Source organism: Rattus norvegicus, chromosome 8, assembly GCF_021556685.1.
Source record: "Rattus norvegicus strain SHRSP/BbbUtx chromosome 8, alternate assembly SHRSP_T2T, whole genome shotgun sequence".
In the NCBI taxonomy this organism is placed as follows: Eukaryota; Metazoa; Chordata; class Mammalia; order Rodentia; family Muridae; genus Rattus; species Rattus norvegicus.
Genome location: NC_141541.1, coordinates 46,296,378 through 46,312,847, shown reverse-complemented (window position 1 = coordinate 46,312,847; position 16,470 = coordinate 46,296,378). Strand labels below are relative to the sequence as shown.

The following is a 16,470-nucleotide window of genomic DNA, read 5'->3' as shown; positions in this document are numbered from 1 at the left end:
TACTGATGTTCTTAAATTGCTGAAATAGCTTTTTGCTTAAACTATATTTTTTTGGTGTTCTCAAAAAGATGAAAGCTTTCCAATCGCAGTGATCAAAGAAAACTTACTGAAAATGAAACATGTTACAAATTCTCCTCTCAATGGCAAATAAAAAATGAAATAAAAAATAAAACAATTCAAAAATAAAAGAAACACACACACACACACACACACACACACACATTGACCAATAAACAATAAAACTTGAATTATAACTAAAGGTAAAAAGGATACCAAATTCTGATTAAAACTTTCTTTTGGTTATGGTTTTTTTCAGAGCAATTTTAACATCTTTGTTTCTAAGGCTATAGATTAATGGATTCATCATGGGGACCACAATGTTATAAAAGACAGAAGATATTTTTCCCTGGTCCATAGATCCAACTGAGGAGGGTTTAAGATACATAAATGTACATGATCCAAAGAACAGAGAAACAGCAATTATGTGGGAACTGCATGTGCTGAAGGCTTTGGACATACCTTCTGTGGACCTTATTTTGAGTATGCTGGATAAGATGAAGCCATAAGAGGTAAAGATGATCACAGTGGGTACAATAATATCCTTTCCTGCTACAATGAACAACTCTATCTCATTAACATAGGTGCTGGTGCAGGAGAGCTGGAGCAAAGGGAGGATGTCACAGAAATAGTGGTTGATAGTGTTTCCATCACAGAAATTCAGTCTAAGGATACATCCAGTGTGGATCATGGCACCAGAAAACCCCACCAAATATGAACCAGTCATTAGATAAGAACACACCTTAGGAGACATGACAATGTTGTACAAGAGGGGCTTACAAATGGCCACGTAGCGATCATAGGCCATTGCTGTCAGCACATAACATTCAGATATAACAAAAAAGGCAAAGAAGTAGAACTGGGTCATGCATCCCTCATAAGAAATGACATTCCTCTTTACTATGAAACTCATCAGCATTTTAGGTGTAATGACTGAACAGTAGCAAAGGTCTATGCAGGACAAGTTAAGCAGGAAAAAGTACATGGGAGTGTGAAGTTGAGAATTTAGAACAATCAGTACGATCAAAGCCAAATTCCCCAATGTAGTTATCATGTACATCCCCAGAAAGAGTAGGAACAGGGCTATTTTTAGCTCAGGCTGGTTTGTTAACCCCATCAAGATGAACTCAGTGACCAGGGAAGCATTTTCCAGAGCCATTATTCTCTAAAATAATCTATAGGAAGAAAAAACATGAAATTAGATACCATTAAAAACACACCACCAAAACTTCTCCTATGTAAGCAAGATACGTATTAGAAGTGTCTGAAGGTTATTAATTTGAAAAAAATAAAACAACCACATTTCATGATAACACATTACAAAAAAGTCTACTATTCCCTTCTAAAAATACACAATATAACTATTAGAAAATCTAGGGAGGGCGAAGCAGGTTGTGCCAAGTCAAATTGTCCTTTCTTTTTTAGCATTGTTTCTTTAATTCATCCTCTCCCTTATGATGGAAGAGGCTAGAATAACATAGTACTGAGCTAAATTGGATCCTTGTAGAATTGAAACATTAAATAACTTAATTCTAGGGATAGTTTATGCAGAAAAATATGTGTCTATGCTGATGGTTTGAGGGGACTTTTATCAAGAAAGTAGAGGCCATGCTAATCAAGGACATCCAAAAACAGATCCTCAGGGGCTTCCAGTCAGGTATTGTTTCTAGCATGCAGCTCTTTGAAGTCAGCTGCAGCATTCCTGATGTTAAGTGTTTGTAAAAAAATTCCCTAGAGATGACTACCTTCGTTTTCCAGTTTCTTTTTGATGGATCCCTCTCCAGTTTAGTTACCAGCCCTCTCGCAACAAAACCCTTAAATGCAGAAGTGAACTCTATCTATTGAAATAGAACTTGTTGATTAGGACACCAAAAGCAACTTCTCCTATTTTATTAACTCTATAGACATCTTCTTCCCAGTTTTCAGTATGTTTCCCAGTGAATTTTGTTTGAATTTTGTGACTTTACCAATTAGAAAGGAAAGGAAGATCTTAGATACAAAACCTTACTGTAAAAGTGATAAGCTCAAAGCTACGAATGGAAAACACTTTATGCCCTATATTATATGTGTGATAACATGGTTTGTGATAAAATAGAGGACATAGGACACACACACAGGACATAGTATGTTGGTTGCTAGAGCAAATGGAAGAAAAATTTTTCAGGATTAAAGAGTAAAGAGACGTCAAATGTCACTTGTATAAACCCCTGAATAAGAAAAAAAGCTACAAATAAAAGATGTTGGTTTTAAACATACAAGAACTATGTGTTAAAAAGAAATCCATTCAACTGGGAAAGATGCCTAGCTCTGGAGATCTTCTGTTTAACATATTAACAGAAAGTATGCCTGACCGACAACTTGAATAGTTAAGGGTGTATGTCTTAAGGTCACCTCATTATACATGAAAACCAAACAAAAGCAGGCCTATGCACAAGAAAGCCACATTTTAATCAGCTTCATAAACACATTGGTTAAAACAAATTTATCCCACATTAGCATTTTAGAGTTAGAGATAGCTAAGCGAGAGTGTTTATTAAAAAGTAAAATATAAGCACATAATTCAAAACTTACCCTCCTCTGGTGAGAAAACTTTTTACTTACTTATGGGTTTCATGTACCCTGGTATCCTGAAAAGAACTTAGATTTCCTTTATTCTAATATGATGCAGTACAAAATTAATATCCCATCCTCTTTGAAAATCTTTATGAACTAATGATCATAATCACAAAGCTGTTCCCTAACACTGCGAAGAACCACAAAAGACATACAGCTCTTCTTATCATTCTGGCCACTAGGCAAGACACCAGATATTATACAGAATTTACACTGTCCTACATGTGGCTGTGGTTAAGGAAGTAGCTTTCTCAGTCACTTCTCTGGTCACAGACCTCAGATATAAAGAGGAAATGGGGATTTTCATTTGCATGCTAAGCTGTGATGTATATCTAGACCTTTAGGGAGCAGTTCCTATTCAGTTATGGCTTCTCCTTTAGGGAATGTACTTCGTCCCTGCTTGGGCCAATACTGAACTCCCATCTGCCAGTCATCTTCACCTCTTAAGGGACATCTGCTGCTTTTGTTTTCTCTTTGTTACCATATCCACAGAGTCTACTATGATTATTGTCTACTTATCTCATTATTTTTATGTTCTTTCAAGAAAGTCACCTTTTGGAAAATATTTTTCTCACTGTCATGTTATGCTTTTATAGATCTGTATCAAATTCAAGAAGTTACCCATACTAGGCATGTGCTCCTCCACTGAGCAATATATCCAGACCCCCCACCCCCAAACTGAAAGTCACACTTCCTGTTCTGTGTGAATGTGGTGCACTCTGTTCATTTCACCCCTTAAGAAGTAGAGGCACAGATATTTCTGTGAGTTCAAGGCTAGCTGGACTTTACATATTACATGCCAGACCAGACAGGGATACATAATAAGACATCATATTTCTTAAAGCAAATGAACAAACAAAATCACCTTTATGGTACATCAACTCAAGTTAATGTTTTAAACAATAATTGACATATTATGATTGCTGTTCTGCTCTGTCATTAACTTATTAGTAAAAAGCTAAAGATTTTTTTCCAGTCAACAAACTTGTTATTTGGTGGTTAAAAATTAAACTAGGACTAATCTTTAAATGAAATACATAAACGTAATATCTAAACATGAGTGGAAATACTGAAAATTTAATCTCATGATCGTTTGGTTTCTTTTTGTTTATTCGTGTGTCTTTTTTATTTTTTAAATTTTCAACATTTTTTATGCTGCCATAGCCTAGCAGCTTGGTGGAAAAATTAAAGTAGAAAGGGAGGTTATACACAAATTATCATCAAAATATTAAACATTTTTGAGTGTATTCAATATAGTTAGCTAGCAGAAAATGCTAATTAGAACCACTTTGATATCCCATCCTTTTCAAGTTAGAATGGCTGTTATCAGGTAATCAAATTACAACAAATGCCAATGAAGATGTAGAGAAAAAGGGAGAGTTATTCATAGTGGTGGCATACAAACTGGTGTAGCTACTACAGAAATCAGTATGCAGAATCTTCAAAAAGCTGGAAGCAGACATACCATGACTGAGCTATACCATCCCTGAACACATACCCAAAGGACACTATATCCATACAGCGATATATAATCATACACACTGACCACTGCTCTATTCACAATCACCATAAAATGGAATTGGCCTGGAAATGAGTGAATTGATAATGAATAAAGACATAAACACGTAATTCTCATCATTGAGTCTACTAATGTGTGATACCATGTTATTCCATTTTGCAGACCCACCATTTCTTATTTGGTATAATATTTTATAGAGGTAATTTGATCATGATGAATAAGATTTTTAATATTTTGTTGAACTGCTTATATTCAGCTACCCTTGAATCCCTGTAATGAAGGACAAGTTGTCATTGTGAATGCTCTTTGGGATGAGTTGTGAATTTGATTTACTAGTATTTTACCAAAAAATATTTCATACCCTTTTATTAGTAAGATAAACATAACTTATTATTCTTTTGCAGTTCTAGAATTAGAATAGTAGTTTAGATTCTCTAATTTCTAGAGTACAAGATTTTACAATATGCCACTAAGAACCTCCAAATTTCATCAAACTATATTATAATGTCATCTATTTTTATCTTTAATGTTATTAATTTGTCCCTTCTCTCTTTTTGTTAATATGGATAAAGAATAGTCTTATTTATCTTCAAATAATCCTCTACATATTTCTTTTTTGTATTTCTATCTTCATTATTTCTATCTTTCTTTTGTTGATGTCTTTGTTTGTTTCTGTCTTTCTTCCTCTCTCTTTATTTACTTATTTAATTCACTTTACATCCAGCTAAGTTCACTGCCTCCCCTCACAGTCACACCCTCCTAACAATCCTTCCATCTCTTTCGCTTCCGCCTTAATATTTGTTATTTCTTTCCACGTACTTATTTCAGGTTTAATTGATTTTTTAAATCTTAGTATATTTTATTCAGTTACATTATTAAATTTTCTCTAATTTTCAAAATGTAAGTATTTAACTTGTCACTTATGCTTTTCTTACAGTCACAGGGTCTGGTATTTTACATTTCCATTTCATTCTGTTTTACAAATGTTTCCTTTCTGGTGCATTTTACAGAATATTCATGACTAAAATATGTGTTGTGTTGTTCAATCTTTATGACATAATATAGGCTCATATTCTTGATACCAGTTTTTACCCACAGTAATCAGATAAGCCTCCAGAAAACACTTCAGTTTTTTTTCTATTTCTTGCTGAAACTTTTTTATGTTCTAAAATGTCATCTCTTTTTAGAAAAGGTCCATGGGCTGCTGGGAAGGATGTGTTTTCTAGTTTTTACACAAAAATCCCTTTCATTTCTGTGAAATTATTTTGTTTTATGTTGTCATCTAATTCGGGATTTTATTTTGTTGCCTGAATCCTGCACGTGTTGATAGGAATGAGGCATTGAAATTATGATTTGGGTGTGCTAAGGTTTGATGAATTTATAATTTAAAAATGTAATAGCCTCTAGACTGATGATTGTCTGTATGAATGGATGTTCTTTGTCCATCTGAATAATCTTGGATTATTTTTAAGATATCGGTACTAATAAACTAGTTTGCTTTTTACTTACATTCATTTGGAACTTGGATTTCTAGTTTGTCACTCTGAGCTCTTTTCATCTTCACCATTAATGGGCATTTCTTGGAGGCATGTAAAAACTGCAATTTATTTTTTAACCCAGTCTGCTAGCATGTGTCTTTAATTAGAGAATTGAGATTGCCACATTCATCCATATCTTTGAAAATCAATTGCTGCCATTTTATTGACTGTTTTAATATAGGTTATTCTTTTCCAGGCTTATGTGTGTTTATCTCTCTTTTCAGGATGTAGGCTTTCTTCAGGTAACTCTAAGTTTTGTGGCCATAGAACACTTTGTCTTGTACCACTATCTTTCTGTACATGAGACACATCAGCATGAAATGTTATGGACTTCTACCTTTCTCATTTTCTTTTACTAAACTTCTGTCATATTATCATTGTACAAAATGTATGGCCATACATTTCCTGTTACACAGTTAGTACAGATTGTTTGTGCTAGGTGGTTATATGGTAAAGAGAAATGCAAAAGTATGTTCCCAAAAGTGTAGAAGATGAGAAACAAAAAAGCTATGACTCAAAACTCCATTTGTGCTTTCATAAACCCTAACCAGAATATACTCTAAATACCTTATTTTTGATGTTTCCTTAAGAGTCACATTAAGTAATTTCAAGATAAAGTCACCCAATCTCCTTTGTATGTATTAAGAAAAAATCTACTTTCTATGTCATCCTTTCTATGTCTACTTTGTATGTCCAAGTTTTAATATTGTTTTAGAAACATGTTCTTTATTAAAAGTAGGAAGAACTGAGCCCCGTGCTTTTCTTTCAATTCTTAGCTCTTCTCTCTCTCTCTCTCTCTCTCTCTCTCTCTCTCTCTCTCTCTCTCTCTCTCTCTCTCTCTGTGTGTCTGTATATGCTGTATTTAATTTTGTGGTATATGCACATGTGTACCAAAGAAAGGGTGCTCTCCAGCCAGCAGAAGCAGTGTTCCACCTGTCTGTTCATACTCTAGCTCTTTTGTTATATCCAATCCTGGCTTTATTATAATGAAGATACTGGGATCCACACTCAGAAGATTATGCCTGTGTAGCAAATGCTTACACTATATGACCATTCTCTCCATCACCAGTTCTATTTCAATGACATTATATATTTTGAGTTTCCATTCTTTGAACAGAAAATCAGATAAATGCATCTTAAACTCAGCAACTGTAATAATTTAATTAGCCTTTTATTTAAAAAATATTTTCCAAATTCCATTAAAGAACAAAAACAAATATATTTTCTAAAGCTATAACAAAATTTATTTATATTTTGAGATTTGATGGATAAAATATTAGTGATATAATTTTGAATAATAGAATGTATAATAATGTAAATGCACCCCAACTCTGTAGAAGTAGAAACAATAGAAATGATACTTGCATAATTATAAATTCTGCCCATTCTATAATGAAAGTCTCTCATCCAATAGTAGGAAACCTACAGGTGGAAGAAAAACTAAAAGAGAGGTCAACTGTTTTACAAATATAAATTTTGGAATGAAAATGAGTGCTGCCAATGGCTAATATCTAATCACAGTGAACAAACTAACAATTACTTCTACTAAACTTATCGACACATAAATAAAAAGCTATAATAAAAACACCAAAATACTGAGCATTATTTTAGTACAAAACAGTCTACTGTTAATTGATTAGTATCTTCAGCAAAATCACCTTTTGGTCTGTTTTCCCAAAGGTAGAAAGAATACAACCTCCTATTCTAGAAAAGAAATATAATAGTTTGGTTTTGAGAACAAATTTTCTAATTACTTGACTTATCCATTTGCGTTCAGATGTTTAAGCTTTTCCAAGGGAAATAGGGTGCTTGGGAGATGATGCATCTACACTTTATCAGCATATAAAAATGTCCAGATATCAGAAAAACTTTAATTGATCCCACATATTCTGACAGACAGAAATTGGTATTTTGTCATTTTAAATAACTTCAATCCGTTGTACTTAGCAAAGTCGGAAAGTCCAATATATTTAAGACCTTTTAGTTTGGAGATGGAGCAGAGTAGGGTGCTATAATTTTAATTTTTAAAAATTTTCTAAATTTTTGACTTGACTTCTAATTAACATTCCTCTTTCATTCTTTATTAAATTATTTCATTAGTGATTAATTCGTGTGTTATACGCGTACCAAGCTACATATGTGGCAGTCGGAGGACAACCTTTGGGAATCAGTTTTTTCCCTTCCATCAGGCTGGGTTCTAGGGATTGAACATAGACCATCAGGCCTTGTCGCAGGTGCCTTTACCTAATGAAATTCTCACCTGGTCACTGTTTTTGTGTCTTATTCCATCTAAATGCAGTCATTTTCCTGTTACGTCTGAATATAGTCATTGTCTAATCATCGTAGACGGAAGATAATACAGTGTCTCACATAACAAATATGTATTTAGACTGAAACCCTAAACTCTGGGAGGGAGGGAACTCACACACTTTGGCTTTGCGTTTGTTATCCTATGAGGTCACATGATGCTCTTTCCTTTCCTACTGATCTTAAATATCTAACACCTAAAGATATTCCAAATTCACATTTTTGATTGTTTTTGTACAAAAATCTGTCTCTTTAGGCAGTCACTTCCAAACTATTATAAATCACAACAGAATGTGCCATTAAACTCTTTTCTGACAGAATATAAATCAACATTTATCCCAGAAAAATGTGTTAATTATCTAAAACCAAATCAGTCGACTTTCTAAACAAGCAATAGTTGTTTTGTTTGATTTTATTTTTCACATTTACTGAAAGAAAACTAATAAATATTTTATTAGAAAGTAAGAAAGAGGGCATTCTTTTACTTGAGGTGTTTTGTTCAAACAATTATGACACTTTAATTATAAACCTTGGTGCATATCAGTATACTATCTATATTTTAGATAAATATGAGAAAAGTCCTTAGTATGAGTTTTTGGCAAAATGATGAATGAAAAAATACCACATACTAGCTCAACCTTTATAGTTTACAACAGCACAATGTCTTGCATTAATAATTTTATGGGAACTTTGTCTATACCTGAGATATTCATTTGTGAAGTTAGATGATGAGATAAAAAATAGACATAGCCTAACTTGTGATTTCATTAAAATATAATAAAAGTATAATACTTTTATTATATTACCAAACTCTCACCTCAGCATTTGTTTGATCATTTAATAAATAATTTATCTTTCCTAGAAGAAAAAATATCGATAACAAAATTAAAATTCAATGGATTAAAACTTTTTAACAAGATAAAATATATAATAAATGAAGGAAGAAAGAGTAACTATTACTAACAAAACATGCAAACAAATTGAAAGTATACCTAATAATTACACAATACTCAAATAGAAAAACATTTCATCTTCTAATATTTTATTAAAATAGATACATTTTCACACAACTAAAGGCAAATACAGATGCTCTCTTTACCATAGCTTCCACCTACTTAAAGTTTTCCTCAGGGCAACTTTTACATCTTTGTTCCTCAAGCTGTAGATTAAGGGATTCATCATGGGAACCACATTGGTGTAAAAGACAGAGGAAATTTTTCCTTCATCCATAGACCCAACTGAAGAGGGTTTAAGGTACATAAATGCACCTGATCCAAAGAAGAGAGAAACAGCAATAATGTGGGAGCTGCAGGTGCTGAAGGCCTTGGATCTGCCCTCATTGGAGTTAATGTGGAAGATGCTCGAGAGAATGAAACCATAAGATATAAAAATGGTGATGCTGGGCACAAGGATATTGATGCCCACAACAATTAAAACCTCCAGTTCATTTACATAGGTGCTGGTGCAGGAGAGCTGCATCACTGGTAGGATGTCGCAAAAGTAGTGGTTGATGGTGTTTGCATCACAGAAGGTCAGTCTGAGCATGCATCCTGTGTGTGCCATGGCACCAGAAAATGCCATCAAATATGAACCAAGCAAAAGATAGGAACATATTTTAGGGGACATAGCAATATTATATAAGAGTGGATTACAGATGGCCACATAACGATCATAGGCCATTGTCATTAATACATAACACTCAGAAATAACAAAAAATGAATAAAAATAGAGTTGGGTCATACACCCCATATAAGAGATAATATTCTTAGTTAATATGAAGTTCAACAGCATTTTGGGTGTAAACACTGAAGAGTAACAGAGGTCTATCAAAGACAAGTTAAAGAGAAAAAAGTACATGGGGGTATGAAGGTGTGAATTCAGCCCAATTAGAATGACCAAACCCAAGTTCCCTGTTATTGTTACCATATACATTACAAGAAACAGGAAGAAGAGAGGGAGTTGGAGATTGGGTTGTTCTGTTAAACCAATCAGGATGAATTCAGTCACAAAAGACCAGTTTCCAAGGGCCATTCCTTTCAATTGGAATCTGTAGGCACAGGACAATATGTTACACTCGTTACATGACAATTTAGCTCTTCACGGATATATCTCTCGCCACCAATATAGGTTCTCAGGAAATTTTCAGGTCTATTTTAATCTCAAACTGTAGAATTCACCTATATCATGACCATGAGTGGCACAGATTCTCCATTAGTACAGTCTTTCCAAACTAAATGTGACATTGTTCCTCAGCTATTTAACCGAATGAATGAAGGCTGGGCCATTCCATGAAAATGTGACTGCTCACAAACCAAGGTATAAGGAAGTTGGAAGTGTACAGAAACAACTTTCATCTCCTTTACTTATTCCTTTATTTGATTTACTTGACTTCTAGGAAGAAAAATAGCAATAGAAGCTTTATCAAGCGGTGCTGACCTCTATTCAGATTAGACAGGGCTTGAAAAGGAGTCAAATTATTTTCATTCACAAGTAAGGACTCTGATTACAGGCAAGGTTACTAACTACTATAAACCACAGAATTAAAGTTGTAAATATACTTTTAAACGCTCTGTACTTGGAGAAAGAATTATTCATACTGTATTTTTAAATCATCTCTACTTTCTCTCTGGATCATATTTATGTCAGCTATACTAACATCTCAAAGTTTAATAAATGAGAAAGAAACGGACCTGTCTTATATGTCTGAATTTCTATTATAAAGGAAAAAAAAACATTAAGAGTACACAGGTTTCACAAACTCACCCTTGTTGAGCCAGAAAATATTGGTGTTTCCTTATTCTTGTTTGAAATGAAATTTTCAGGATTTGTATTTCATGGGGCTTTTGTTGGTTGTGGTGTTGTTGTTGTTGCTGTTGTTGTTAACTTAATTGCTAAAGTATCTCTGATATATTTATGAATTGGTACGTTTTCTGACTTGGATTTTTTTTTTACTACTTTTTCATAACAGAGAAAAGGTCCTCATGTTGGTCTATTTGCAATTTTATAGAACAGAAAGAGCTCGATGTGAGTATAACAATATGAATATAATATACCGGGTTTAAACACAATGAAATCTGTTTGTTCCCTTCCCTTGAGAACAGACCTATGATGTCTGAAGTAAGTATGAGGATTTTGTTTACACCATGAGCCAAGATCTACCTTTAATTCCTAAGGGACTTAAAATTTTACTGAAGATTTTCATTCACCCTTGGGTTTGTGCAACTCCCAAGATAAGCCCCAAAACAAGATCCCATCTCCACATTATATTCATATCTGACGAAGTATGTTTTATTATCTCATTTCTTCTCTGCCAGGGCACAGTACCAGCATAGGCCAGGTCCCTCAAAAGAGATAAGGGGTGGCCAAAGGAAAAGTGAGTCAGACACAGTGGGTCTGAGTCATTCTTGTAGCCTGACTGACTGGCAGTTGAAGTGCTTCTTTATTTTTACAAAACCCAGTAGCTAGGACGGATTCATGTTGTATCATATCATTTTTGTCCCCGGACATGTGTTTGAACTTCCTCTTGATCATAAATTTAGTCATCACTGATAAACCGTGAAGAACAGAGATATCTTTTGCAAACATTTTTCCTCATCAACCCCACCTACACCTTTAAACAATCTACAAGCATAGTTTGAGAAAGTGTGACAGACAGGCTTGTAGCTCTTATTTTTACAAAGGCACTAGATAGAAAGAAAATCCCCAAGCCAGCCTACACAAATTGCCATGTTCTAAGTAATGTATTATCAACTTTTCATGGTCAGAGTATCATCATTAGGCCCAAGAAAAATTTTCAGGTCAAAGCTGCTACAGTTATTATTCAATTTTGCCATAATAAAATGTTTATGTCTTTGTAGAATTTATTTATATGTGTAATCTTGGTATTATTTTGTAGCTTGGACATACAATACTGCAGGGGCACTGCACTAGATAATTTTTCTGTGAAGGAGAGGTCTTAATACTTCATCCTTTATCCTTTACCCACACCCTTCTTCATCCATCAGTTTAAGCTCCTGTATAGGGAGGGCAGTACTAACTCCAGCAATCTAATTTTGCTGCTGTATCTTTCCCTAGACAGGCATTCTATATGCAGCCCCCAATCTTCTATGCCATGTAATCATCTGATCATATATTAGGCAGAATCCTTTAATCTCATCTTCTGTCAACTCCTCTAGCCCACTGAATCTTGTTCAATGTTAAAAGTTTCTTTGATTCTGATTATCTTGTTCCCCTATAAGTACAGGGGCAGATGCTCCAAGAGTTTCTTGGAGTCAGAGCCTCATATGAAGATCTCTGGTGTCTTTATTTGAGTCACAACCTTCAGGGCATAAGGAAGACTTTCAAGTAGGGTAAGATAAGAATATCTTCCTAAGAGCATGAGGGGTCTTATGCTCAGGACTTTCCTGGGTAAGGTTGGAAGTCTGGGTAAGAAGGAGGGTCTATATGGTTCATAAAAAATTTCCCATTGAGCCAATATCTCCAAGTTGTACAGTATTAAATATCCCTTCCAGCCCCTATGCAAGCCAGCTTTCAATATGTGGTTACCAAGACTCAAAGTGAAGGACAACAGGTCAGCAACTGGGTCCCATGGCTCAGCTTTGCTGAATCTTTGTCAGGATTGCTATTCTGACTTTTGCTCTCCCCATTAGATATAACTGGGCCACTTCACATATCCTATAAAGAAATGTCTTATATGCTCTCATTCTGTATTTCCTATTTTCTTTGCCCGAAATTGTTCAGTAATTGCAACACCTCAGTTCAGTAATCTCCCATGGGATACTTCATTTTATAAAATTTTCCCTTTCCAAAGTTTTAACATTATAATATTTAAGAATTGTAAAATGAGGGTTCTTTCAAGAATTCAGTATAATTAATTTTATTAGCTAAGTTTTCTTTGCTTTGTTTTTACAATTTACAGTTGGGATGGTGACTAAGAGCACAGGTTTCAATGGGGTTGCTATGACAACTAAATAAAATACTGTGAGTAAATTGGTGATAAGATGGTGGCACATGTCAAATACCTAAAACAACACAATGTATTGTTACTGCTCTTTGTTGCCTATCAAAACCAGATATAAAGACCCTATTCCTAAAGAATATATTTTGGTTTCAGGACAGATCAATCATTCTTGAAAGGAAGAAAAATCTCTCAATCTCTCTCTCTCTCTCTCTCTCTCTCTCTCTCTCTCTCTCTCTCTCTCTCTCTCTCTTTCTTCTCTCTTGCTTCTCCTGGTCTCTTTTTCTCCTCCTAGATATCATTTATTGTGTGGGAAATCATTATGCAGAGTGATAAATACAAAAAAACATAAATGATATTACTACATACAACAATACCAACCTGCAAGTCAATATATTCCCCACTGCTAGAATAATGGAAAGGCTATTTAAGGGTATAACCAACTGTTCACTTTACTGACTTTGTGTTCTGTTTCAAAGGAGGGATATTTTACAGGGTGCTGTAAATCTAGCCAAACCCATGGGTAGCAGGGTGGGTATAGTCTTAGGGAAAACCTAGTGTTGATGCTTTTATGAAAGTGTCATCTCTTCAAATGACCTTCTAAATATTATGTAGATTTATTTCCGTAGATTTACATTGTTTCAAGCGTAGTCTAAGAAGCTTCATATTGTCAAAAGTGGTGGTTATTGCAGAGACACATAGTTTTCCAAAGTGCTAAGAATAAATGGCTGTGAGTGATTAGTCTTTTAGGGGACATCTGTATCGACACAAATACTCCATGTAATTCTCAGGACACATTACAAAAGAGGAAGAAAAAGAATCTGAGAGCTTAAAGAAAAAGCAGAGTTCTGAAATGCTACCTTTTGAATATGATGTGGTCACGACATTCATAACTACATCCACAGAGAAACTGACCCTCCTTCCTCAGCAGTGAGCACTTGTCAATAGCTCCTCAGCTAGGGCTGGGACTGAATTCTTTCATTACCCATGCTGGGATTCTGACTCTATTCATCTTGTATGGATCAGAAGCAGGCAGTCACGGTCACTGAGACATCATTTTATGTACAGTAAGCAATCTTTTTAAGTAGTCCTCCAAAATTTTTGACTCTTGCAATCCCATCACCTTACTTCCAAGATATTCTCTTAGACTTGGTGCCCAGACTCTGATATAGGTGTCCCATTTGGGAGTTTGTATTCTACAGACATTTTTCTCTGCTCTTGACAAGTTGTAGGCCCCTATATTAGCTGTTGATGATAGCATAAAGTTTCCTTAATAAGGATAGTGAGTTGTACTAGTTGTACTAATATATTAATGCAGAGATTAATATTTTCAAGGTAGCGTGAAATTATGTTCAAGCTAGAAAAATAAGAGTAATTGGTTTTCTCCTATGGTCTAATGAGTTCCCCACTCAGGGAATCTTGACCAGATTTAATACAAGCCATGAGTTTTCTTCTTGGGAGTGCGTCTTAAGTCCAATTATAAAGTAGTTAATTACATCAGTCATTCAATTACTGCATCCATGGACATCTTAGTCACCCCACTATTCTATTCACTCCTTCCTCTGCCCTAATCTAACATACCCTTATCTTTGAAACTACTCTCTGTTATTCTCCTTTCCCTCGGTATAATACTTGCACTTTATTATTCTACTGTTTTTAAGATTCCCCCGAGGTCCCTTTCTGGTTTCTTAGCTTCCAGTGTTTCCCCAAATTACTATAGAATTTAAATATTCAATCATCATATTCACATATGAGAGAGAACATTGAGTGTCTCACTTTCTGCATCTCTATTACTTCATTCTGCGTTTTTTTATCTCATCCATTTACTTTCAAATCTCATAATTTTATTTTTTGTAGATGAATAAATTTTTATTGTGTATGTGTACCAATGTAGATTTTCATTGCTCTTTCATCAGTTGTTGGACGGCTCAGTTCTTTTAATATCCTAGCCGTTATGAATAAGACATCAGTGAACATGGTTGTGAAAGGGTCTTTATAGTAAGAATAGATTCATGAGGATTTATGCCTAGAGCAGTACAGCTGGATGGTGAATTTATTTCTAGTTTTCTTAGTAAATTGCAGACTGGTTTCAAAAGTCCATGAAACAGTTCACAGTCCACGCTCCTACCAGCAATGTACAATGTTTCCCCTCTTTCTCACATCCCACTCAGCATTTTTATTGTGATGGATCTTCAGACTGGAGTGAAAAAGAATCTTCAAGTAATTTAAACATGTGTTTTCCTGATGGCTAAAGAGGTTTAACAACTTTCCAAGCATAATATGACAATCTAAATTAGAATTGTCCTCCCACTGGCTAATGTACTGGAATATTTGCTCCTTGTTTAATGGTGCTGGGTTGGGAGGTCGGGGTGCCTTTTAGAGGTGTAACTTTGCTAGAGAATATATGGGATGGATCTGGATGGCTTTGAAAATTTGTAGCCTTTCCCTACTTCCATCTCATGATCTAATTCTTGTATGTGAGTGGAAATATTATAAGCTGGTTTCCTGTTTTGGCTTCTTGCTGCCATTTCTCTCCTAGTGCTATGGACCCTTCCTCGGGATCCATAAACCAAAATAAACTCTTTGTCATTTGTTGTCAAACTGACTACATCTGGAATGAACTGCAATCCAAGAATGGAGGTCACATCCATGGAGATTACTTTTTCCTCAGTTTGAAATAGGTGAAACTACTTCTGTCCATACTAGAAGAAGATAGACTCTTTGGCTACTTCCCTTGTTCTTGTGAGTACATTCATTTCTTTACTTGAAGTGCAGCCTACTTCTTTGGGATTCCAGCATTTACTGAAGGTCAAATGAGACATCCAGCCTTGTGGGCTGAGCAATTACTGGATACTTGGACTTTCTGTTTACAGACAGATATTGTAGGCTGTAGACAGATATTGTAGGTGGGCTGCAGCCTATTAGTCATCCCAAGAATCCAGCAACAAAATATAAAGTATACAGCCAAGAATATTGGACAATTTTTTAAGTATTTCTTATCCCTTTCTAGTACTTATGTTGAGAACTCTTGGTATAGTTTAGCAGTCTAGTTTTAATTCATTGGTACTTTTTCTTGTTTGCTCTTTTTCTCAGTTCCTCACATATTCTAATTGTGTAACTTTTATAATATGTATATCTAGAAAACATTTTCTCCCATTATGTGACAGCCTCATCACTTGAATAATTTTCTTTTCTGTGCCAAAGCTTTTATTTTCCATGAGATCCTGATTATTGAATGTTCGTAGCATTTCATGTGCTCCCAGAATCTATTCAAAAACAATTTTTATGCACGCTTATTTTCTGATGCTTCCTAATTTTCCCTTGATATATTTACATTATAAGGTTTTATATTTAGAAGTTGAGTTCTGTGCAAGTTAAACTGGTTTCATTTAGCTACATGTTGATGGCAAGGTTTTCCAAGTTCATTTATTGAAAATGGTATCTTTTCTCTCTTTTATATTTTTAACTTTAATTTTGAA

General features: G+C 34.6%; 2 protein-coding genes across 3 annotated transcripts; both read right to left on the bottom strand.

The window, feature by feature from the left end:
- Positions 1-283: 283 nt before the first annotated feature.
- Positions 284-1,216, bottom strand: Or8b44 (olfactory receptor family 8 subfamily B member 44). The gene has a single exon (NM_001000451.1). The coding sequence runs from the start codon at positions 1,214-1,216 to the stop codon at positions 284-286; it is 933 nt and encodes a 310-aa protein (NP_001000451.1).
- A 7,913-nt stretch (positions 1,217-9,129) lies between these two features.
- Or8b1 (olfactory receptor family 8 subfamily B member 1) lies at positions 9,130-15,581 on the bottom strand. Of its 2 annotated transcripts, XM_087560881.1 has the most exons (2): positions 15,572-15,581; positions 9,130-10,067 (listed from the first exon to the last, which is right to left on the bottom strand). In XM_087560881.1, exons 1-2 carry the CDS (start codon positions 15,579-15,581, stop codon positions 9,130-9,132), a joined length of 948 nt encoding a protein of 315 aa, XP_087417007.1. The 2 variants fall into 2 exon arrangements, with proteins under 2 accessions (XP_087417007.1, NP_001000450.1); NM_001000450.1 differs by lacking the exon at positions 15,572-15,581 and having other exon boundaries at positions 9,130-10,065.
- Positions 15,582-16,470: the final 889 nt, after the last annotated feature.